Raw genomic sequence first — 24,870 nt, forward strand, 5'->3', positions numbered from 1 at the left:
GGGGACCAGTGCTTGGAAGAGGACAGAATGAGGGGGACCAGTGATGGGAGAGGGCAGGATGATGGGGACCAGTGATGGGAGAGGGCAGGATGAGGGGGACCAGTGATGGGAGAGGGCATGATGAGGGGGACCAGTGATGGGAGAGGGCAGGATGAAGGGGTCCAGTGATGGGAGAGGGCAGGATGAAGGGGTCCAGTGATGGGAGAGGGCAGGATGAGGAGGACCAGTGATGGGAGAGGGCAGGATGAGGAGGACCAGTGATGTGATGGGAGAGGGCAGGATTAAGGGGATCAGTGATGGGAGAGGGCAGGATGAGGGGGACCAGTGGTGAGAGAGGGCATGATTAAGGGGATCAGTGATGGGAGAGGGCAGGATTAAGGGGATCAGTGATGGGAGAGGGCAGGATTAAGGGGATCAGTGATGGGAGAGGGCAGGATGAGGGGGACCAGTGATGGGAGAGGGCAGGATGAGGGGGACCAGTGATGGGAGAGGGCAGGATGAGGGGGACCAGTGATGGGAGAGGGCAGGATGAGGGGGACCAGTGATGGGAGAGGGCAGGATGAGGGGGACCAGTGATGGGAGGGGGCAGGATGAGGGGGACCAGTGATGGGAGGGGGCAGGATGAAGGATACCAGTGATGGGAGGGGGCAGGATGAGGGGGCCCCGTAATGGGAGGGGACAAGATTAATAATATTTGATCAGCTTCTCTTGACACAAAGTGACATAAAAATGTGAGATGCCCCCAGCAGTGCATGTATGCCCCCACAGATGCACTCATATTCTGGATGCTGGTGGCCTGCACATGTATACATCTAACACTAATCACCTTCAAATCTCCACTGAGCATGTGCCTGTGAATTGTGCTCAGTATAATGATGTGGGCAGTGTGGACAGTAGGCACTTATGACTACCTGGCTATCACAAGGTGACGGTAATTCTACTGATCCAATTTACAGTTAAAGCAACTCAGGAGAAACAAAGATGGCTGCATCAGCTTCTCTGTCTACCTGATGCACAGTGTACATAGTACACATTATTAGTCTAAGTTACTACATGCTGATGTGACTGGTCAGTGCTGCCCACAGGAGCAGCAACGGTCAATCAAAGCAGGCGCAGTGTCTTAGACTAATGATGTGTACTATACACACTGCACTTCAGGTAGTCAGAGAAGTCGTGCAGCCATATTTGTTTCTGGATTGAAGGGTCTCTTTAATTGCCATTAACCACCTGCCACGCTGATGCAGTAGTTTTTCCAGTTTGCACCATGCGGGTATTTACCACTGAAGAAGAACCCAGTCTTCTCACTTTGTGCCAGATGGGGTACTCACCACCATACTAACGAGGAAGAACTCTCTTCTCACTTTGTCCCAGGCAGGGTACTCACCATTAGAGCTCATTCAGACGGCTGTATGTGAGTTGTGCCTGAAGGTCTCGGGCATACCTTGCACTGGACAACACACGCACACGTGACTATTTGCTGTCTGATCTGTGGGGACAGTGGACATTGCACGGCCTTCTCTTATCCATGATGTGGACCAGAATAGGACATGCAATGATTTTTTTCTCACAAAGACCATCGTGAAAACCCTCTCATGGATAGCCTCATGGGTTATAAACGGTCTGTGACATACGTGGACAGCAAACATAAAAGATACGAGCATCTGAAGAGGGCCGAAAACTAAGATGGTAGAACCCCATCTTCTCATGCCAGGCAGGGTACTCACCATTATGCTAATGAGGAAGAATCCAGTTTTCTCAGTTTATGCTAGGAGGGGGTCCTCACAATTATGCTAACGAGAAAGAGTCCCGTCTTTTCAGTTTATGCCAGGCGGGGTACAGACAGCTATACTAACGAGAATATACCCCATCTTCTCAGTTTGTGCCAGGCGGGGTACTCACCATTATGCTAACGAGAAAGAATCTGGTCTCAGTTTTTGCTATAACGAGGAAGAATCCCGTCTTCTCAGTGTGTGCAAGGCGCGGTACTCACCACTATATTAACGAGAATATACCCTGTCTTTTCAGTTTGTGCCAGGCGGGGTACTCACCACTATGTTAACGAGGATATACCCTGTCTTCTCAGTGTGTGCAAGGCGCGGTACTCACCACTATATTAATAAGAATATACCCAGTTTTCTCAGTTTGTGCCAGGCGGGGTACTCACCACTATACTAACGAGGATATACCCTGTCTTCTCAGTTTGTGCCAGCGGGGTACTCACCACTATACTAACGAGGATATGCCCTGTCATCTCACTTTGTGCCAGGCGGGATACTCACCACTATGCTAACGAGGATATACCCTGTCTTTTCAGTTTGTGCCAGGTGGGATACTCACCAGTATGTTAACAAGCATATACCCTGTCTTCTCAGTTTGTGCAACGTGGGATACTCACCACTATGCTAACGAGGATATACCCTGTCTTCTCAGTTTGTGCAAGGCGGGATACTCACCACTATGCTAACGAAGATATACCCTGTCTTCTCAGTTTGTGCCAGCGGGGTACTCACCACTATACTAACGAGGATATACCCTGTCTTCTCAGTTTGTGCCAGCGCGGTACTCACCACTATACTAACGAGGATATGCCCTGTCATCTCACTTTGTGCCAGGTGGGATACTCACCACTATGCTAACGAGGATATACCCTGTCATCTTAGTTTGTGCCAGATGGGGTACTCACCACCATACTAACGAGGAAGCTTCTCTGATCCACTGTAGAGAAGAGGGAGAGGACAGGATGAGGGGGACCAGTGATGGCAGAGGGCAGGGTGAGGGGGACCAGTGATGGCAGAGGGCAGGGTGAGGGGGACCAGTGATGGCAGAGGGCAGGATTAAGGGGACTAGTAATGGGAGAGGGCAGGATTAAGGGGACTAGTAATGGGAGAGGGCAGGATCAGGGGGACCAGTGATGGGAGAGGGCAGGATCAGGGGGACCAGTGATGGGAGAGGGCAGGATGAAGGGGTCCAGTGATGGGAGAGGGCAGGATGAAGGGGTCCAGTGATGGGAGAGGGCAGGATGAGGAGGACCAGTGATGTGATGGGAGAGGGCAGGATTAAGGGGACCGGTGATGGGAGAGGGCAGGGTATTCACCATTAGAGCTCATTCAGACGGCTGTATGTGAGTTGTGCCTGAAGGTCTCGGGCATACCTTGCATTGGACAACACACGCACACGTGACTATTTGCTGTCTGATCTGTGGGGACAGTGGACATTGCACGGCCTTCTCTTATCCATGATGTGGACCAGAATAGGACATGCAATGATTTTTTTCTCACAAAGACCATCGTGAAAACCCTCTCATGGATAGCCTCATGGGTTATAAACGGTCTGTGACATACGTGGACAGCAAACATAAAAGATACGAGCATCTGAAGAGGGCCGAAAACTAAGATGGTAGAACCCCATCTTCTCATGCCAGGCAGGGTACTCACCATTATGCTAATGAGGAAGAATCCAGTTTTCTCAGTTTATGCTAGGAGGGGGTCCTCACAATTATGCTAACGAGAAAGAGTCCCGTCTTTTCAGTTTATGCCAGGCGGGGTACAGACAGCTATACTAACGAGAATATACCCCATCTTCTCAGTTTGTGCCAGGCGGGGTACTCACCATTATGCTAACGAGAAAGAATCTGGTCTCAGTTTTTGCTATAACGAGGAAGAATCCCGTCTTCTCAGTGTGTGCAAGGCGCGGTACTCACCACTATATTAACGAGAATATACCCTGTCTTTTCAGTTTGTGCCAGGCGGGGTACTCACCACTATGTTAACGAGGATATACCCTGTCTTCTCAGTGTGTGCAAGGCGCGGTACTCACCACTATATTAATAAGAATATACCCAGTTTTCTCAGTTTGTGCCAGGCGGGGTACTCACCACTATGTTAACGAGGATATACCCTGTCTTTTCAGTTTGTGCCAGGTGGGATACTCACCAGTATGTTAACAAGCATATACCCTGTCTTCTCAGTTTGTGCAACGTGGGATACTCACCACTATGCTAACGAGGATATACCCTGTCTTCTCAGTTTGTGCAAGGCGGGATACTCACCACTATGCTAACGAAGATATACCCTGTCTTCTCAGTTTGTGCCAGCGGGGTACTCACCACTATACTAACGAGGATATACCCTGTCTTCTCAGTTTGTGCCAGCGGGGTACTCACCACTATGTTAACGAGGATATACCCTGTCTTTTCAGTTTGTGTCAGGTGGGATACTCACCAGTATGTTAACAAGCATATACCCTGTCTTCTCAGTATATGCAAGGTGGGATACTCACCACTATGCTAACGAGGATATACCCTGTCTTCTCAGTTTGTGCCAGGCGGGGTACTCACCACTATGCTAACGAGGATATACCCTGTCATCTCAGTTTGTGCCAGGCGGGATACTCACTACTATGCTAACGAAGATATACCCTGTCTTCTCAGTTTGTGCCAGGCGGGATACACACCACTATGCTAACGAGGATATACCCTGTCTTCTCAGTTTGTGCCAGCAGGGTACTCACCACTATACTAACGAGGATATGCCCTGTCTTCTCACTTTGTGCCAGGCGGGATACTCACCACTATGCTAACGAGGATATACCCTGTCATCTCAGTTTGTGCAAGGTGGGATACTCACCACTATGCTCACGAGGATGTACCCTGTCTACTCAGTTTGTGCCAGCGGGGTACTCACCACTATAATAACGAGGATATACCCTTTCTTCTCAGTTTGTGCCAGGCGGGGTACTCACCACTATGCTAACGAGCATATACCCTGTCTTCTCAGTTTGTGCCAGGCGGGGTACTCACCACTATACTAACGAGGATATACCCTGTCTTCTCAGTTTGTGTCAGGCGGGATACTCACCACTATGTTAACGAGGATATACCCTGTCTTCTCAGTTTGTGCCAGGCGGGGTACTCACCACTATGCTAACAAGGAAGAACCATGTTTTCAGTTCATGATGACATTGTGGGCGGTTTTGGAGGAGATCCATTGTCTCCTCGTATGGTGATTTAACACACCTGTAGGTAATGATGTCATGAAGGGTTTTATGATGTGAGACATTACAGTGGATCATGTTAGTTCCATGGATGTTGCTATTATGATTGCAGAGGTTTGAGGTTAGCTGAGTTACCTCTATGTCTGCCTCTAGTCTCCCATATCATCCTTCCCTCCTACACTGTATTCTGCTCCACCTGTGTCCCCAGCCGCCCTTGGATGTTAATATTCAGCCCCCAGATTTCCCCATCAGATTCCCTTTACATTGCCGCCCTCCTCCTGCCCCCTTCCATTCTCCCCAGCTCTCTGATCCTTCCAGCCGCTCTGCTCCAATCATCCTTTCATGAAATCCCCCGTTACCCTCCCCTTTGCTTTACGCTGCAGCTCCCCTCCCCTCTCCTCCTCCTCCCTAAACACAGCATTAACCCCTCATCCTCCAGGCAGATGCGTGATACAATGTAATTGCACAACATACAGTTTAGCAAATGACAATGAATCTGTTTAGGAGGCGAAGCTGTTGAAGCCTGAAGAGCTTGCACTCTAGTGTCACCACTACTGCTGTTTTATGCCGTGCCCCCACCTCTGCTTTGTTTCCATCTCCCCCTCCTTCTCTCACACCCTCCCTTATATCCCCCTCCCTCATTCCCCCTGTTTTTCTATAGGCCCCCCCCTCCTGCTACCTCCTCTTTTCCCCCTCCCCCCTTCCTCCTCCCTCCTGCAGCTCAGACGCATGAGGCAAGGAGGAAATAGGGGCGAAAGGGACACCCAGGAAGAGAATAGGGGTCAGAGGGAGAGAGATACGGCCAGGGCCAAAGAGAGTATTTGAGAGATAGTGGGGTCAGGGGTAAGAGACATCCCTGGTGAAGTTCTGCCTCAGTGAGTGTACAGGAGAAGCAGACTCTAGTGTAGCCATGGCCACTACTCCTACCCCATTGCCCCTACTGCCATCCCTAAGCTGTGCCGTGTGCCGCGACGTACCAAGGGAACCCGTCACCATGTCCTGCGGGCACTGTCTCTGCAGAGGATGTCTGGAGCGGACATGGAGGGGCCAGGAGGCCTACCCAACCTGCCCCAAATGCCGTCCTGCGCCAGTGCAAACCGCAGATGGGGTACAGAGGGGTTTGTGCGCAGAGCATGGCGAAAAGGTGCATCTGTATTCAACGCAGGATGGAAGACTATTGTGCGCGCGCTGTCGAGGCGCCACCGAGCCACAACCACCGCATGCTCTGATCCCTATACCAGAGGCCGTGGGAGGCTATAAGGTAAGGCTATCGTAGCCTGTAGGCTCTGAGATAGGCACACTATTGAGGAGTGGCATTTACTATAGAGGGAGCCAGGATGGCACAGGTTTAGTTTTTTTCTATCTTTGCTTCCGCAGGATGAGCTGATGTCGGCCATGGCACCACTGGAGGCCCGACTGAAGGAGCTACAGCAGATGCAGTGTGCCCAGGAGCAGATGATCGCACAGCACAGGGTATGGTAATAACCACATGTAAGACTGGCATAGCACAGCTCTAGGGTACCCTTTTTGGAATGGGGTGTAACTGTGGAGAAAAGGGGCACGGTCATGTTGGCTCCAGCCCTTGAGTAAGAGGGCGGACCTTGTGCAATACTTCCCACCTTCAGAAAACAATGCAATGAGGAGCTGATCCAAGGGGCACACCTACAGCGTCTGGGGGCTGTATTGGCGTCACTTGGCCCCCAGAGGGTTCTTTATTTTCATGTTTGCTTTGGGGCTCGCTCTTCTCTATAACATGGTAGAACAGAGTGCTGCTCCTGCCCATGACAAGGCCTTATCACCAGGGCAGACCCACTAGCCCCTCGCCTTACAGATGCCATGTGTGGGGGGTTCGAATGAACAAGTCCTCCCCCCATACCCGTTTGGCATCGCTTATCTCCCCAGAACAAAGGATTGGGCATGTGATTTCTCTCCATAGATTCTGTAGGTGTGGCTCATGGAGTGCCTGCGGCTCGGAGATTTGGGTCCTCATATCTGGCCATGAGGTCTGACATTTGTGCATGGGCCCTAAGCCTGGTCACAGACTCACTAGCACTGCTCATACAACTTTCCCAAAGCCCTGAATAGCAAGTCTGCCTGCTTTATGTTGTAGTACGAGAGTGTAGAATGTGGCCTGCAGTTAGGACTCTATGAAAGTCGAATGCAAAGCCCTGTGAGAGCTTTAGTTAGCCATGTTGTCTGTCACCCAGCTTTCCCTGGCACAAATAGAAATCAACAGCCATTTTGGTTGTCACTGAATCTTCTCAAGGTCAGATAAAACTAAACTTTGTTGCTTGTCACCCAGTTTTTCCATGTAGCTATAGAACTAAGCAGTCATAATGGCTATCACCCAGCTTTCCATGGCACACATAAAACTAAACTGCCATATTGGTTGTCACCCAGCTTTCCCAGGCACAGATCAAGCTCAGAATCTAACTCTTTTATGATTTTACCTACAGGGGAACCTCCTGAGCACCAAGCACCATGTGAGTCTGGAGTTTGAGAAGCTGCACCAGTACTTGCGGGAGCGGGAGGAGCGTCTGCTGCGGGAGCTGCAGCAGGAGGGAGACGTCATCCTGGCCGAGATGGAGGAGAGTCTCAACAAGATCAAGCAGAACTGCCAGGGCATCCTGCAGACCATCAGCAGCACCCAGCCTCGTCTGTACGAGCAGGACCCTGTCACCTTCCTCACAGTCAGTACCCCACAAATGCATCCCATGTCATAGAGGTCCCCCCAACATGTGTGACTAATTAGCAGATGGTGCCCACTGTGAGCCATGGACATCTATGCCAAGTCCTGCTTTGTTGGCAGACAGTGAGGGCTCCTTCACACAAACATATTGTTACAGCGTATTCCACGTGTAATGCGCTGTACCAATCTGCCATAGCCTTCCATGTTGCCGCTCACACATATTACATGAAATACATGTGCAATAAAGATTGCAGCATGTTCTATCTTGGACCGTATTACATATGCATGCACGCCAAGATAGTGCATGGCAGTCGGCAGCAAGTACGCAATATCACTGTGTGCAGGCTGCATGCCGCGCGGCTGCCACGTTCAGGCTGCATGCCGCGAATTACGGACATGTGAAGCCTGGGTAAGCTCCCTATAGATAGACCCCTGTGATTGGGCAATATTTTCTCCTAGTATAGCTGAGCAGCAGTAATCTCCTGTCTTGAGTTTGTTACAATGTATCAGTGCAGGGGACATGTATTTTCACTCCTTCCCATTATCGGGGCTATGACCTGTGACTCCAGAATGGCCAACTGTGGCTGTCCAGGCCTTGTAGAATTATATGTCCGAGGGTTCCCTGCCAGACGCATTCTAAGGGTCTAGCTCTTGCCGGGGCTGGGGATCTTGGAAGTGTCCTGTCTCTCACACCTGTCCTTCTCTGGCTAGGGCTTAGGGGTCTTGGATGGATCCTGTCTCTCACACCCGTCCTTCTCTGGCCAGGGCTTGGGGGTCTTGGACGTGTCCTGTGTCTCACACCTGTCCTTCTCTGGCCAGGGCTAGGGGGTCTTGGACGTGTCCTGTGTCACACACCTGTCCTTCTCTGGCCAGGGCTTGGGGGTCCTGGATGGGTGCTGTCTCTCACATCTGTCCTTCTCTGTCCAGTGCTTGGAGGTCTTGGACGTTTCTTGTCTCTCACACTTGTCCTTCTCTCTTGCAGGATATAAAGTCATGTATGGACATGTAAGTATCCGCTGTTGTTGGTGTCATGTCTCCTGTGCCCTGCACTCCCTTATCTCACCTCTCTCTCTGTTATCAGCTGTTATGGGGGCTACAGAGATGGATTTCCAGCACAGAACGTGGTGACTCCCAGAGACTTTGGCTATGGAGGAGTGAAGGATCTGATTCAGTACACGGCCTGGAAGGACATGAAGTCGTACATCAGCCCCGGTGAGTGAACCTCCAACATGGCCAAACTCCGCTCTGTCCACCAGCGCGTATAATGTGTATTTGCTGTTTGGATACTCTGTAAAGCGGGCTCAGACTTATACATGCCATCCCCACAGCATCAGTGTATATAATGTTTGAGACATATAGGTGCTCACATCCCCGATCACTAGTGTACTATATACCAGCTGACGACTGGATACTATATAAAAGAACCCCCAGACATATAGGTGCTCACACCCCTCCCCCCCCATCACTAGTGTATTATATACCAGGTGACAAATGAATACTATATACAAGAACCCCCTGACATATAGGTGCTCACACACCCCCATCACTAGTGTAGTATATACCAGCTGATGACTGGATACTATATACAAGAACCCCCAGACATATGTGCTCACACCCCCCATCACTAGTGTAGTATATACTAGCTGACAACTGGATACTATATACAAGTAGGTCCCAATCATATAGGTGCATTCCCCTACCACCACAGTATACTGTGAATGTACAGGCAACTTCCTGATAGAGTGGGACCCCAGAGATATAGGTGTATGCCCCTCCCCCCCATATAATGTGTATATACAGATTGTTGCTCTGATCCCATACACAAGGGGCCCCAGACATGTAGGTGCTCCCCATGACTAGTGTCGTATATGCAGACTGATGACCAGATACTATATACAGGAGACCCGCAGACATCACCAGCACTGTATAGTCCACTGCACCCATATGGTGGGGCCCCAGAGATATAGGTGTATGGCCCCCCAACATTGTGGTATATATGTATATCCAGACTGCTGCTCTGATTCTATATACACTAGCCCCCCAGACATGTAGGTGTAAGCATATTTACGCACGCATCAGCACTGGGTTTTTGCAGAATGAACTTTGTTTTTTTTGCGCATCATCGTCGTATTTTTACTGAACTTTTTGCGCCCACGAGGCGTGTTCATTTGTGCGCAGCGATAGAAATGGATATTTAGTTCCAGATGTGTTCATTACTTAGTGTATCACACGTCTCCTTACATATTGCGTGCACATTTGCGCAGCCCCCTTCACTTGACTTTTATGGGGACCTTGGGTGTCCAAATACAAAGAAAATACAAATACATTGAAATCAAACCGTTCTATTCTCTGCGTATGCTCTTCACACAAAATTTGTGTGGAACTGGCCTTATGAAAGCTGACTAAGAGAAAACCTGTCTCTTGCCTATAGCAACCAATCACAGCGCAGCTGTCATTTTGCCTCAGCAGGATAAGAAATGAAAGCTGTGCTGTGATTGGTTGCTATTTGCCACAGACACAATACTCCCCCCATTGCAGGGGCAGATCAGTAATACCAGCCCTATCGCACTGTCTATATCACCGTGCCCAACACTTACAATTACCAGTAGTGTTGTGCCAGCCATACAGCAATTCTCCCGTAATACTGGTGCGGCGTCCCATAAGGAGACCCCAGACACCTGACATACATGGGGCGCTGGAAGGGTAAAGTGCTGACATGTCACGGTGGCACTTACCAGGCTCCTTCCTGGAGGGACACCCACAGACAAGGCCAGAGTAACACTGCAGGCCGCATATTAGCACTAACTGCTTAGGTTAGGCAGCGCTGCTGATTAGAGCCACCTGATTGGCTCTTCGGCACCACGTGACTACACAGCGTGCACGCGCATTGCCTTCAGCAGCCGTGCACTACACAATACAGTTAAGCAGACGTGCACTACACACTACACTTAAGCAGCACGGGGTTTGGTTTAGGGTTAGGGTTAGCTAAACCTAACCCTAAACCCTAACCCTAAACCCTAACCCTTAACCTAACCCTAAACACTAACCCTACACCTAACCCTAAAGCCTAACCCTAAACCGTAAACCTAACCCCGTGCTGCTTAACTGTAGTGTGTAGTGCACGGCTGCTGAAGGCAATCCGCGTGCACGCTGTGTAGTCACGTGGTGCCGAAGAGCCAATCAGGTGGCTCTAATTAGCAGCGCTGCTTAACCTAAGCAGTTAGTGCTAATATGCCTGCAGGCCACCTGGGACACCCCTAGAATAGGAAATACCCATTAAATAGGAACACGGGGTTAATTGTCACAGGTGACACCACCATTCCTTCACACACTGTTATGACCCTCGGCAGATAATAAACTCCGTCTCAGACAGTTTCTTAGTACCACGGGTCTCTTGGAATGGTTCAAACTTTACTTGAAACTTGGCAACAAATATTGCAAGGCAGTTCAGTTGTAGACTTCACAGTGCAGGTAAAAGGCTTGACTTCAGAACTTGGTACCTCCACACGGCTCTCATAAGCTCAAAGATGCACATGTGTGAACAGTGATTATTATCTTGTAGCACCTCCACCCAGCATTGGGGACGCGTGGGTGTGACAATTAAAGGGTGTACCTCTACGTAGTGATCCTGGCTCTGGACGGCCACGTAGGAATAAGACGTTTAGATAGTACCTCTGCACTGGCCTTGAGAAAAAGTAGTTGCTTACAAATGCTCTCTCTCTCTTGGGGGGCTCACTCCATTTACATCCAAACATACTTGGCACGGGAAATCTCCATGCTCAGTAGATGAAGATTAAAGGTGTCCCCATGTACCCGCACCTCCTGAACAGCAACACTCCTGAAGACATGGACCCTTTCCCGCTCTCAATCACTCACTTTTATAACCTCTCTAATACCACATGACAAGACAGACTTGATACATTTAGATGCAGGCTTTGGATTTTACAGACGTTAACCTCTCAAGCGCTGCAGCTGTGCAATACACATACTGGAAATAACAAGACCGATTTGCACAGTGTATCAACATCGGATATACATGTATGACCTTTATAGAGGGGACCAGGATGATGTACTGGGTCACTACACTGGTTAGTAGAGGCCTATTCCCCACTGTTAGGGAAAAACTCCCGTTAGTATGTCATCCTGAGATTGACGTTATGTTCACATGTAATGGAAATCGCAGCATTTCCACATCAAATAACATCAGTAACAAGGGGGCGCTCTCTACATCTAGAGGAAGGAACGTTTCTACAAAACATAGAAGAGGGTTCTTTACTGTAAGAGCAGTGAGACTATGGAACTCTCTGTCTGAGGATGTGATGATGGGGAACTCACTAATACAATACAACAGGGGCCTGGAGTGTAATAATATTACATATTGGATCACTGATTACTCAGAGTCGGTGATCCGGGGATTATTCTGATTGCCAGATTGGAGTCGGGAAGGGAAAAATTGGCTTCTTCCTCATTGTTTTTTTTTTTTTCCCCCTTCCTCTGGATCAACATTAGGGGATTAATAGGCTGAACTGGATGGACATAGGGCTTTTTTTGGCCTTAAACACTGTTACTATCATTTTTTTACTGGAAGTTAGCTGCAGATCCGCCGCACCTCACAATTGTCAGTACCTCGCTCCAGCGCACGGAGCAGCCCTCACCCGGTAACCGCTACGGATCGCTGCAGCCACCAGTCAGATGATGTAATAGTGGGTGTAACACCTGACCTGCGGGTGAGGACTGCTCTGTGCGCTGCAGTAAGGGGCTGCAGATTGTGAGGTGAGAGGAGCTGCAGGCTGGAAGAAGCCGCGGATCTGCAGCTAATTTTTGAGTCAAAATCCACACCAACGGTGCGAAATTTGATGGTTTTTGATGAAGAAATGACTTCCCCCCCCCCCCCCCCCTGCTGGATAAAATCTGCAGCATTCCCACTATGTGTGAACCCTAAATGGAAATGTTTTATATATGTAATGAGGGAACATGCACACTAATGTATATAAGGGGGACCAGGGTGCACTCGCTACTAGCTGAGAACTTTGTCTATCATGTGTGGCCCCTTTAAGCCACTGCAATATTAGCAAAAAAAAAAAAACACCAAAAAACAAGCAAACTATTTGGGCACTGTTGAGTCTTGGCCACCATTTTCCTTGCAATTTAGTGATTTGTTTCCCTCTAAGCCACTATATTCCCTTTAGCACCAGCTTTAATCCTTCTCATGTTTTCCAGCCTTGCCGAACATTATCATGGACCCCAGCACAGCCCACCTCAACCTAGTTCTCTCCGAAGACCTGACCAGCGTCCGATACAGTGACACCAAACAGTCTTTACCCGAAAACCCGCGACGCTTCGACTACTGCTGTTGCGTCCTGGGCACTGAGGGCTTCACCTCCAGCCGCCATTACTGGGTAATTGACGTTGGCAACAAGACCAAGTGGAATCTGGGTGTGGCCAAAGAGTCTGTAAACCGGAGGGGCGGGATCACCCTGTCCCCGGAGAATGGCTTCTGGATACTATGGCTGAGAAATGGCCATGAGTTCAAAGCCCTGGATGTCCCGTACCGGACACTCACCCTGAGAAGCAAACCGCAAAGGGTGGGGATTTATCTCGACTACGAGGGCGGCCAGCTCTCCTTCTACAACGCCGACGACATGTCCCACATCTACACCTTTGTCACTTCCTTCTCTGAGACCATTTACCCCTACTTCTGCCCCTGCCTCAATGACTCAGGGAAGAACGGGGGGCCACTCAAGGTCCTTCACCACGTACCGTGAAGAGACGGCAGCATTGTCAGCCGTTAGACCACTATTGTTCCATGTCTTAGATGGCATCGGGAAGATGTTGGCACCCGAGTGCCGGGCTGTACTCTTTATTCCATGTCCAGTTATAGTTAAAGTGCAGATGAAAGGAATCTATGTAATTACCTTACACATCTCAATAAACGTAACCGGATTAAGTAAGAAAGCAATTTGCATTGATGAAGTCTCATTTATGGGTAACGGATGGTATTAGGGGGCTGCGATCCAACTAACAAGTATAGAGTTATACTCTTCATGCTCTGCTTCCTCTCATTGCTTTGCCTGTGTCAGTCTTTACTGTAGCTTTAGTTTACTGTAGGATGAGTAGAGCTATAGGTCCTTCCTAGATAGTGGTGTGCTGACCAATAGGGAATTGTGGTATTAGCCAAGGAAAATATAAGGTTATGTGCCTTTTAAACACCAACTAGTTGACTTGGTGTACTGGGCCAGGGTGGCTTCTCCTTTTTGGACCCAGTTGGAGGAATCTTACACATTTATTTGCCAACAAATGAGTTTTATTGCACATATACAGTTCAGCTTACAGTGAAAGGCATTGTGGGTGAATCATACCGGGATCCTTCTCATCTTCATCTGACTTCCCCGAAGCGTCAGTGGAAAGTCGACCCAAGTGGTCCAAGAGAATGCAGGTTTCGGGGGGCTTGTTGTGTTGTAGCGAGCATTAAGGCCGGCCCCAGCGCAGGACTGGGAGTGGTACCAGAACCCTCCCCCCCAATATTCGGCACAGTTTTGAACATCTCCATCCTGATCATTATCATATGTGGAAAACATGTGTCCTGCATGGAGCCTCAAGGCGTCCCCTGCACAACGAACAAAAGACACATAATGGGAGAAATGGCAGATGTCTTAACTTTCATGCATCAGTAAAACATGGTGAGGATGTACTTGGTAGCCAGAAAACCCACTATCCATTACAAAAATTACATATAGAAATATATAGTTTGTTTAATACTTGGAAAAAAAGGATGGAAGTGTCCCTTTAAATTGGTCACCTCCCCAAAAACTAAGTGGTAGGGGTTCCTTTTAAGTCCCCCCCCCCCCCCCCCACACACACATCCTCCTCCACCAAAAAATGTACATTACTCCATTGGCCTAGTTCTGCAATCAATTCACCCCTCACATATCGCCAGGAAATCTCTGCCCTACCTGCCCCTCCGTCGGTAAATGACCCAATATTTAGCCGGTAACCATCACTGTCGGGGTTCAGGGCATGACGGGATAGACTGAAGTTCATGTACTGGGCCGAGGCTCTACTTCCCTCCAGATCTTCTAGCTCCACTCTCAGCTCGTATTCATTGCACATTGTCAGGCGGTAAATGTTCTGCAGCCCTGGTACCAAGGGGAGAGACAAAGATATATAAATGCAGAGGCGTAGCTAAAGACTCATGGGCTTGGATGCAAAAAGTTCAACGTGGGGCCTTCCCACATCTCTCCTCCTGCATTGGAGGGTCTCTTAAGAAGCCCATTGATGCAACACTAGCAGGTGGGGCATTGCTAGAATCTTAAGATTAGGCTGAGGCTAAATGTAGGGGGTCCCAATGCAGAATTTGTAACATGACCCCACCCCACCCCAACAATCCATATTCCATTCACAATGTGTTTTCTTAGATGAAAAAGGAGGCCTTTAGCCCCTTAAGGCTCTGGGGCCCGGTAGTGACTTCTACCTCTGCATCCCTATATCTATGCCCCTATATAGATGTACCCCAATAAAAATAGAATGAAGCTGAGCAGTATCTGTCCCCCTCCCCACAAGGGTGCTTGGTAGGATATCCAGACACAACCTGACAAACTAGACCCAAGCCCTTTAAAGAATGAAAACCAGAATTTTTGACAGAGCCCTTCTCTTTGCTGGACCAGTCATTGGTGGCTATCTGTTTCCCTTCACATAACTTCTACAGATACAAGGTTCACTGCATACAGCAGGCCATATCTCAGCTTCCTGTCTCTAGGGAAACATTCAATCTATGGTATACAACTCTTTGCACCAGCTAGGACTAGGTTCAGAGGTCCCACTGTGGACAATGAGGAGAAATCTTAATTCTTTACCCAGCCAGTACTCTCCATCCGCATTCCCAAAGCCATTCACACAATTCTGCCAGGACTGGTGGAATTGCACGGAGCCGTTCAGTCGCCTCTGGAACACCTATCAGAGAGAACAGCCAGTTAGGCCATAATGATATAAACTTACCCAAAATGCCACCATCCTACTCACCGTCCAGACCATCCCTTCTGTCGTCATGTCACAGTACACTGGTAGGGGGCGCTGCGCTCCATGTGGATAGATGATATATACCCCACTTGCGGGTTGACTTCTGTCCCAGACAGCCTGGCAGTCTACAGGAAACCATTCCACCTCAGGATTGGGCTGTGGAGCTGAGGACAGAGCGTGTCAATGATTATATATAAAGCACAATACGGGCCCTACATGATGTATGAGTAAGGGGGCACAAACTTATTACTTGGAGTCAAGATGATCACTGGAGTCTGCAAATGTATGTGAATGTAGTAGTGAGCGCACCGTACATATATAGTGAGTGCGTCAATGTATTTAATAAGCATCCAGATGTGTGTCAATAGATATACCAAATGTGCCATGCCTGTAGTATACATATCTAGTAAGTGTATCCATGGATGTAGAGAATATACACACAAGTGTGATCATATAAGCATGGCAGCTCAGGGGTTAGCACTATTGCCTTGCAGGTCCTGGGTTCAAATCCCACCAAGGACAACATCTGCATGGAGTTTGTATGTTCTCCCCTTGTTAGTTTGGGGTTTCTCTATAGGTGGATATATATAGTGAGACTGAATGAGGGCAGAACCTGATGTAAAGTGCTGCAAAATAAAGGTGACTGAAATGTATGTAGTGAGCATACATATATATTATGAATGTAGGTAGTGATCATCCCTTGTCTGTGTGTAAATACATATATTGAGGTTGTCCATGTAAGTATGAATGTACATAGTGAGCATAAATATACAGTGAGTGTCTGTGTGAATGTATGTAGAGAGCATATTATACATATCAAACGTTAACTTACACGTAACACATTAAATGTTATTGACAACTCAAGTTAAAGTTTGCTGCTACTGTACATTTAACATAAGGTGACCAGACTTCCCGACTGGGGCAGTCCCGCCTCCCATCGGGACTCTGGCGGAACAGCCATTTGTTCCGCTTTCGGGACGTCTGGTTAGCATAGTGATTACAAGCTGGGGTGCCACAGCTCCCCAGCTGGTAATCACTTTGTGGCGCCTGCACACATTGACGTCACACGCTCAGTGTGTGCATCTGGAATCTTCCCCCCCTCCCCTCCACTGACATCTCTTTAGTTCGGCAAGAGGAGAGGAGAAAGGAGGAGGCGCTGCTGCAGGTGCACACACACTTCCTCCCGCAGCAGCGCAGAGAAGAGGAGGAATGGCGCTCTGCAGACCGGGAAGAGGGTAAGTTTCATTGCTGAGGGGGGGGGGGGGGGGTCACTATTACTACTGACGGTCACTATGGGGGACACTATTACTACTGAGGGTTACTGTGGGGGACACTATTACTACTCAGGACTACAGTGGGGATCACTATTACTACTGAGGGCCACTTTGGGGGTCCCTATTACTAGTGGGGCTACAGTGTGGGGGGGTCACTATTACTACTGAGGACCACTGTGGGGGACACTATAACTACTAAGGGTCACTGTGAGGTCACTATTACTACTGATTGTCACTGTGGAGGACATTATTACTACTGAGGGTCACCATTACTACTGAGTGCCACTGTGGGGGTCACTGTTACTACTGAGGGTTACTGTGGAGGACATAACTACTGAGGGTCACTGTGGGCATCACTATTACTACTAGGGCAACTGTGGAGGACACTGTTACCACTGAGGGTCACTGTGGGGGGGTCACTATTACTACTGAGAGCCACTGTGGGTGACGCTATTACTACGGAGGGTCACTGTGGAGGACATTATTACTACTGGGGCTACTGTAGGGGTCACCATTACTACTGAGTGCCACTGTGGGGGTCACTGTTACTACTGAGGGTTACTGTGGAGGACATAACTACTGAGGGTCACTGTGGGCATCACTATTACTACTAGGGCAACTGTGGAGGACACTGTTACCACTGAGGGTCACTGTGGGGGGTCACTATTACTACTGAGAGCCACTGTGGGTGTCGCTATTATTACTGAGGGTCACTGTGGAGGACATTATTACTACTGGGGCTACTGTGGGGGTCACTATTACTGTTGAGTGCACTCTGGGGGTCACATTTACTACCGAGGGCCACTATGGAGGACACTATTACTACGGAGGCCACTGTGTGGGGGTCACTATTACTATTGAGACCACTGTGGGTGACACTCTGCACATGGCAGCATAAATCAAACTGACTTACAGTATGTTTAAACATGGCAGAAATGCTGCAGAATGTCCACAGCAGAAATTTCCGCAGCATTTCTGCATCCAAAAGAAACAGTCGTGTACCCGCAGCTGATGTCATACTATGCGGCGCTCCCCCTCACTCCTCTGTAGGCCTTCTGGTGTCAGTGCTCCCTGGCTTCCACTTCCCAGCAGCCTGGTCAGTTGTGGGGCCACTACAGGCCAATGGGAAGCAGAAGCCGGGGAGCGCTGACAGCGGAAGGCCTACAGAGGAGTGAGGGGAAGTGCCGCATAGTATGACATCAGCTGTGGGTACGCGGCTAATTTTGAGTCAAAATTCGCACCAATGGTACAGATTTTGACTGTTTTTTTTTGGATCCAGAAATGCTGGGGAATTTGCTCCCTGTCTTTTTTGAACCAGATGCGCTCGATGGGCTACTCTTGTGATCTGAGTAGTTGGAGCTACCACCACCATATCCCAAAAACGGAACACATTCCGCAGCAGAAAATCTGCATAGAAAAACACAATTACATATACAAATTCCGCAAGCAAAAAACACAGCAAATTCTGCGCCGCTCATCATCTCCGGCAACCTGCAGAACCGCAACAGAAACTTGTGTTTAACAAGTTAGTGTAGTAACTGTAATCTTGTACATATATGTAGTGAGTGTATGTATATTTACTCAGCAACCAGGTGTCTGCTGTCTGCATAGATACTAAACTTCATGTTCTAATAAGTGCACCTTATTTAGGCACCATAGGGTGGTACTGTAGATCCGCCATTATATGGCCATATTAATTGGCGCAGTTATTTCTTAGCGGCACATTGAGCATTGTGTAGTACTATTGTGCGCCGCTATTATACTCGTTGAGATTAGGTGAGCAATGAAAGTCATTAACGTTTATAATGTTATTGCTATTTTATATCACTACTAAATATATAAATTATATTAACCCCTTAAGGACCAGACTCTTTTTAGGGATTTTACCATGTGGTGGTTTTACTGCCCTATTTTTTTTCTTGAGCTACCAACATTGCTTTTTCCATAATACACATGGCTTTTTTTATATCTTTCTTCACTATCTTTTTTTTTTCCCGTTTTTAGTTTTATTGGGGGTGAAAACCTAAAAAAATAGATTTTTAAAATTAGTATATTTACGCTAAAATAAAGTGTGGGAATGGATTCCTCATTTTGTTTCAGACGTTTTGATGTATAACTTCAACAGTTTTGGATTACAGGGCGCATACAGCGATGGTTTTGATTGGCGTCAGTGGTGGATCGTTTTCTTTTTTTAATATGTATTTTTTTAATTTTATTCTGTAAGTTTTTTTTCCACTTATCTTTGTAACTATTTTTTTCAACATTTATATCTCCCATGACACCATATAAGACCTCTGAAGGTCATTCACATGGTCTTTTCTTTTTTTTTCTATTTCACACTTTCCCCTGTAGCTGGGGTATCCATAGGAGCTCCAGTTACAGGGAGAAACATCTCCCTGTAGTGACAATAGTCACTGGCAGAGCTGATCGGGGTCTACTAGGACCCTGCAGCTCTAATGTGACAGGAGGCACCTGCTGGTCACGTGATCGTTGTGCCAAATAGCAGAAGTAACAGTTCTGCTTTCTCTCTTCATTACATAGCGCTCATTGAGCACTATGCAGCCTGGAAAGAAGGCTGAATCAATTAAAAAACACTTCAACCTTCTCTTCCAGGTCCTTGGCTGTGACTAACAGCTGAGGACCCAACCTGCTCCTGCTTGATTGCAGGATCTTTAATCTCATGCCATATTTCTGCTATCAACTGGGATAAAGCTCTGGAACAAGCATTGTATATTTACCAGGCATTAAGGGGTTAAGCAGAAACTGCAAAATTCACCTTACAAGAGACTTTAAGATATGTTGTAATATAAACTGCTACCATAATGGATCTGATCAGTTGATCTCCTCCATTAGCCGCACAGTATGGGTCCCCTCACCCACGTGGTTTATGGCACTTACCTGGTAGATTACTGTTTGGGCTGCAGATGACTTGTTGGATATGACACAACAGAAGGAAGACAAATATCTAAAAGACAATAAGAGACCCAACTGAGGTCAAGGTCTACAACAAGGATTATGGAAGGCATCAAAAATTCTCAATTGTAATCATGAGCCGAAAAAATGACCAATGATGGTTGTCCAGTTTATGAACATCTTGGTGGCTCTTTATAGACATTACAGGAAAATTGTTAGATAATTTTTTTTTTTAGAAAACAGATAGATGGATTCATCATAACCTTATCTCAAAGAGGTATTCCAGTAATTTTGTATGGGATAGGTGATAAATGTAAAATTCGTGGGCCTTTCACCACCTGGGCCACCACCAAACTTTAGAATGGAGGACCCAGCTCCCCTATCGTTTCCCACCAGTGTTCTTATATGTAGTGGCCAAATAAGCTCTATAAAATTCTGTAACTGAGTCAGTAAGAGTGTCTGTCTTTGGTGGGACCCAGGAGATAGGTGATGAATGTTAATAGCTGAAATATCACCCTAAATACCACCCTGATATACTTTAGTGCTTAGCTGTTCAAACCTGTTGATAGGGGCAGGGCTGGATGGCTCTCCTATATGTATAGGGGCGGGACTGGTGATGTCGGGAAGGGAGGCGGGGGTGAAGAAACAGGGATGTTGAATTTCAACGCCTGAACCTTTTGTTCCCCTGGAGATAAGTTGACACCAGAGCTGTCTGACTGTGGCTAACCTCCCTAAACACAAAAATGTTAGGACGAGCTAAATGTTCAAGTATATGTGGAAGCTGGGGAAACAACTGCTGGACAAACCTTCATCCTCCAATAATTGTTGAAAATGTATAGGCCCATTAACCTTCCTCAGTGACCAGATTGAAGCTTTATCTGGACATGTAGTACCAAAGAAGACTCAGTTCACTGAAGAAGATGGCTATGGTGGAAGGACATGAAAATACAAGATGAACAGAGACAATCACTGAAATTCAGGATCTATGAGAAAACATTCGACAGTTGTGACCCCGTTGCAGAACTTGTCCAAAAAAATGTCCTAATCATCCAAAAATCATTAGAAGAAATGAAGAAGATGCAACACTGGCCCAATGTAGTTCAAATGTAATTTGCACGCAGTGGTAATTGGGATGACACTGTGAGTTGAACATAAAAATTGAACTACATTGGATCAGAACTGCTTCTATTCTTCTAGAAATCAACCCAAAGACCCTTCCATAAGACCAAAAAAAAGAAGGAACATTCTGGAGGAATGTGAATAATCTAGGAGGCAACAAGTGAAATCGACTTGAACTGATTTGTGATTATTGATACAGAAAGTGACAATATTTTAGAAAACACCTACTGGAGATGATTAGAGAACCAAATGGTGGTGATCTCTTACCGTCATTGTAGAAAGTCTGTCTTCAGGATTCATATAGAACCAATATGGTGAGACACTGCTATATAATGACTATATATAGATCCAGGCACCAGGCAATTACAGGAACAGCACCGAGGGATTGGATATTTTGGGGAAAACCAGCCATAATGTGGGTTACCAGAAACTCTTTGTCCATTGTACTCAAAAATTACTGAGGCTGCAACAAATTTCTTAGAAATGTTTCTGTTTTAAGAACTTGTTCTCCGGCTAATGAAAGAATAGATGACAGTGATGTACATCAGGATTAGAGATGAGCGAGCACCAAAATGCTCGGGTGCTCGTTACTCGAGACGAACTTTTCGTGATGCTCGAGGGTTCGTTTCAAGTAACGAACCCCATTGAAGTCAATGGGCGACTCGAGCATTTTTGTATATCGCCGATGCTCGCTAAGGGTTTCATTTGTGAAAATCGGGGCAATTCAAGAAAGTGATGGGAACGACACAGCAACGGATAGGGCAGGCGAGGGGCTACATGTTGGGCTGCATCTCAAGTTCCCAGGTCCCACTATTAAGCCACAATAGCGGCAAGAGTGCCCCCCCCTCCCAACAATTTTTACTTCTGAAAAACCCTCATTAGGAAGGCATACCTTAGCTAAGCACCATACTACCTCCAACTAAGCACAATCACTGCCTGCATGACACTCCACTGCCACTTCTCCTGGGTTACATGCTGCCCAAACCCCCGCACGACCCAGTGTCCACAGCGCACACCAAAGTGTCCCTGCGCAGCCTTCAGCTGCCCTCATGCCACACGCTGGCCTCATAGTCACACCACCCTCATGTCTATTTATAAGTGGTCTGCCATGAGGAGGAACCGCAGGCACACACAGCAGAGGGTTGGCATGGCCAGGCAGCGACCCTCTTTAAAAGGGGCGGGGCGATAGCCCATAATGCTGTACAGAATCAATGAGAAATCCAATCCTGTGCCACCTCCATCAGGAGCTGCACACGTGGGCATAGCAATGGGGAACCCATGTGCCACACACTGTTCATTCTGTCAAGGTGTCTGCATGCCCCAGTCAGACCGCGTTTTTTTTATAAATAGTCACAGGCAGGTACAACTCCACAATGGGAATTCCGTGTGCACCCACAGCATGGGTGGCTCCCTGGAACCCACCGGCTGTACATAAATGTATCCCATTGCAGTGCCCATCACAGCTGAGGTAACGTCAGGTTTAATGCAGGTGGGCTTCGGCCCACACTGCATGCCCCAGTCAGACTGGGGTTCTTTAGAAGTTGACACATGGAGTTACAACTCCGTGTGGACCGACAGCATGGGTGGGTCCCAGGAAGCCACCGGCGGTACATAAATATATCCCATTGCATTGCCCATCACAGCTGAGGTAACGTCCGATTAAATGCAGGTGGGCTTCGGCCCACACTGCATGCCCCAGTCTGACCGGGGTTCTATAGAAGTGGACACAGGGAGCTACAACTCCGTGTGGACCGACAGCATGGGTGGGTCCCAGGAAGCCACCGGCGGTACATAAATATTTCCCATTGCATTGCCCATCACAGCTGAGGTAACGTCAGGTTTAATGCAGGTGGGCTTCAGCCCACACTGCATGCCCCAGTCAGAGTGGGGTTCTTTAGAAGTGGACACATGGAGTTACAACTCCGTGTGGACCGACAGCATGGGTGGCTCCCTGGAACCCACCGGCGGTACATAAATATATCCCATTGCAGTGCCCAACACAGCTGATGTAACGTCAGCTTTAAATGGGTTGTCCCGCGAAACAAAGTTGGGGTATACACTTCTGTATGGCCATATTAATGCACTTTGTAATGTACATTGTGCATTAATTATGAGCCATACAGAAGTTATTCACTTACCTGTTCCGTTGCTAGCGTCCTCGTCTCCATGGTGCCGTCTAATTTTCAGCGTCTAATCGCCCGATTAGACGCGCTGGCGCAGTCCGGTCTTCTCCCTTCTGAATGGGGCCGCTCGTGCCGGAGAGCTGCTCCTCGTAGCTCCGCCCCATCACGTGTGCCGATTTCAGCCAATCAGGAGGCTGGAATCGGAAATGGACCGCACAGAAGACCTGCGGTCCACCGAGGGTGAAGATCCCGGCGGCCATCTTCGCAAGGTAAGTAAGAAGTCACCGGAGCGCGGGGATTCGGGTAAGTACTATCCGTTTTTTTTTTAACCCCTGCATCGGGTTTGTCTCGCGCCGAACGGGGGGGCTATTGAAAAAAAACAAAAAACGTTTCGGCGCGGGACAACCCCTTTAATGCAGGTGGGCTAAAAATTAGTAGGATTACACTGTAGGCGAGGGCCCAAAAAATTGGTGTACCAACAGTACAAATGTACTTCAGAAAAATTGCCCATGCCCAACCAAGAGGGCGGGTGAATCCCATTAATCGCTTTGGTTAATGTGGCTTAATTTGTAACTAGGCCTGGAGGCAGCCCAGTTCAAATAAAAATTGGTTCAGGTGAAAGTTTCAACGCTTTATTGAATTGAGAATTGAAACATATAAAAATTGTTTACAAAAATTATATGACTGAGCCTTGTGGGCCTAAGAAAAATTGCCCGTTCGGCGTTATTACGTGAGGTTTCAGGAGGAGGAGCAGGAGGAGGAGGATGAATATAATACACAGATTGATGAAGCTAAAAGGTCCCCGTTTTTTATGGTGATAGAGAACAATGCTTCCATCCGCGGGTGCAGCCTACGTATTGTTTAGGTATCGCTGCTGTCCGCTGGTGGAGAAGAGAACTCTGGGGAAATCCAGGCTTTGTTCATCTTTATGATTGTAAGCCTGTCGGCACTGTCGGTTGACAGGCGGGTACGCTTATCCGTGATGATTCCCCCAGCCGCACTAAACACCCTCTCTGACAAGACGCTAGCCGCAGGACAAGCAAGCACCTCCAGGGCATACAGCGCGAGTTCAGGCCACGTGTCCAGCTTCGACACCCAGTAGTTGTAGGGGGCAGAGGCGTCACGGAGGACGGTCGTGCGATCGGCTACATACTCCCTCACCATCCTTTTACAGTGCTCCCGCCGACTCAGCCTTGACTGGGGAGCGGTGACACAGTCTTGCTGGGGAGCCATAAAGCTGTCAAATGCCTTGGACAGTGTTCCCCTGCCTGTGCTGTACATGCTGCCTGATCTCTGTGCCTCCCCTGCTACCTGGCCCTCGGAACTGCGCCTTCTGCCACTAGCGCTGTCGGATGGGAATGTTACCATCAGTTTGTCCGCCAGGGTCCTGTTGTTTAGCATCACCCTCGAACCCCTTTCCTCCACGGGTATGAGAGTGGAAAAGTTCTCCTTATACCGTGGGTCGAGCAGTGTGTACACCCAGTAATCCATAGTGGCCAGAATGCATGTAACGCGAGGGTCACGAGAAAGGCATGTGTGCCAGGGTACCTGTACGCAACACATGGCTGTCCTCACTAGGAAGAACACTTTCAGGATCCTCCTCCTCCTCAGGCCATACACGCTGAAAGGATGACAGGCAAGCAGCATGGGTACCCTCAGCAGTGGGCCAAGCTGTCTCTTCCCCCTCCTCCTCCTCCTCCTCCCCCTCCTCCTTCTCCTCCTCAACACGCTGACCTATAGACAT

At 48.2% G+C, this 24,870-nt stretch overlaps 2 protein-coding genes across 3 annotated transcripts; one reads left to right on the top strand and one right to left on the bottom strand.

Moving 5' to 3' along the window:
• The first annotated feature begins 5,681 nt into the window (after positions 1–5,681).
• LOC136577208 (zinc-binding protein A33-like) lies at positions 5,682–13,640 on the top strand. Its single transcript, XM_066577007.1, has 6 exons — positions 5,682–6,253; positions 6,370–6,465; positions 7,449–7,682; positions 8,664–8,686; positions 8,763–8,893; positions 12,902–13,640. Exons 1-6 carry the CDS (start codon positions 5,903–5,905, stop codon positions 13,444–13,446), a joined length of 1,380 nt encoding a protein of 459 aa, XP_066433104.1. The 5' UTR covers positions 5,682–5,902; the 3' UTR covers positions 13,447–13,640.
• A 381-nt stretch (positions 13,641–14,021) lies between these two features.
• Positions 14,022–21,314, bottom strand: LOC136577681 (microfibril-associated glycoprotein 4-like). Of its 2 annotated transcripts, none has more exons than XM_066577596.1 (6): positions 21,271–21,314; positions 19,870–19,936; positions 15,701–15,861; positions 15,535–15,631; positions 14,635–14,817; positions 14,022–14,288 (listed from the first exon to the last, which is right to left on the bottom strand). In XM_066577596.1, exons 1-6 carry the CDS (start codon positions 21,301–21,303, stop codon positions 14,035–14,037), a joined length of 795 nt encoding a protein of 264 aa, XP_066433693.1. In that variant the 5' UTR covers positions 21,304–21,314; the 3' UTR covers positions 14,022–14,034. The 2 variants fall into 2 exon arrangements, with proteins under 2 accessions (XP_066433693.1, XP_066433692.1); XM_066577595.1 differs by lacking the exon at positions 21,271–21,314 and adding an exon at positions 20,691–20,766.
• Between the last annotated feature and the right edge of the window lie 3,556 nt (positions 21,315–24,870).

Source organism: Eleutherodactylus coqui, chromosome 8 (assembly GCF_035609145.1).
Source record: "Eleutherodactylus coqui strain aEleCoq1 chromosome 8, aEleCoq1.hap1, whole genome shotgun sequence".
Lineage (NCBI taxonomy): Eukaryota > Metazoa > Chordata > Amphibia > Anura > Eleutherodactylidae > Eleutherodactylus > Eleutherodactylus coqui.

Excerpts from the sequence above, each read along its gene's own strand:
- LOC136577208 (XM_066577007.1), top strand. The coding sequence starts at position 5,903 with ATGGCCACTACTCCTACCCCATTGCCCCTACTGCCATCCCTAAGCTGT. Across the intron at positions 6,254-6,369 it reads AGGCCGTGGGAGGCTATAAG|GATGAGCTGATGTCGGCCAT; the intron begins GTAAGGCTATCG and ends TTGCTTCCGCAG. Across the intron at positions 7,683-8,663 it reads ACCCTGTCACCTTCCTCACA|GATATAAAGTCATGTATGGA; the intron begins GTCAGTACCCCA and ends TCTCTCTTGCAG.
- LOC136577681 (XM_066577595.1), bottom strand. The coding sequence starts at position 20,729 with ATGGGCCTATACATTTTCAACAATTATTGGAGGATGAAG. Across the intron at positions 15,862-19,869 it reads CCCAAACAGTAATCTACCAG|CTCCACAGCCCAATCCTGAG; the intron begins GTAAGTGCCATA and ends CTCTGTCCTCAG. Across the intron at positions 14,289-14,634 it reads ATTTACCGACGGAGGGGCAG|GGGACGCCTTGAGGCTCCAT; the intron begins GTAGGGCAGAGA and ends TTCGTTGTGCAG.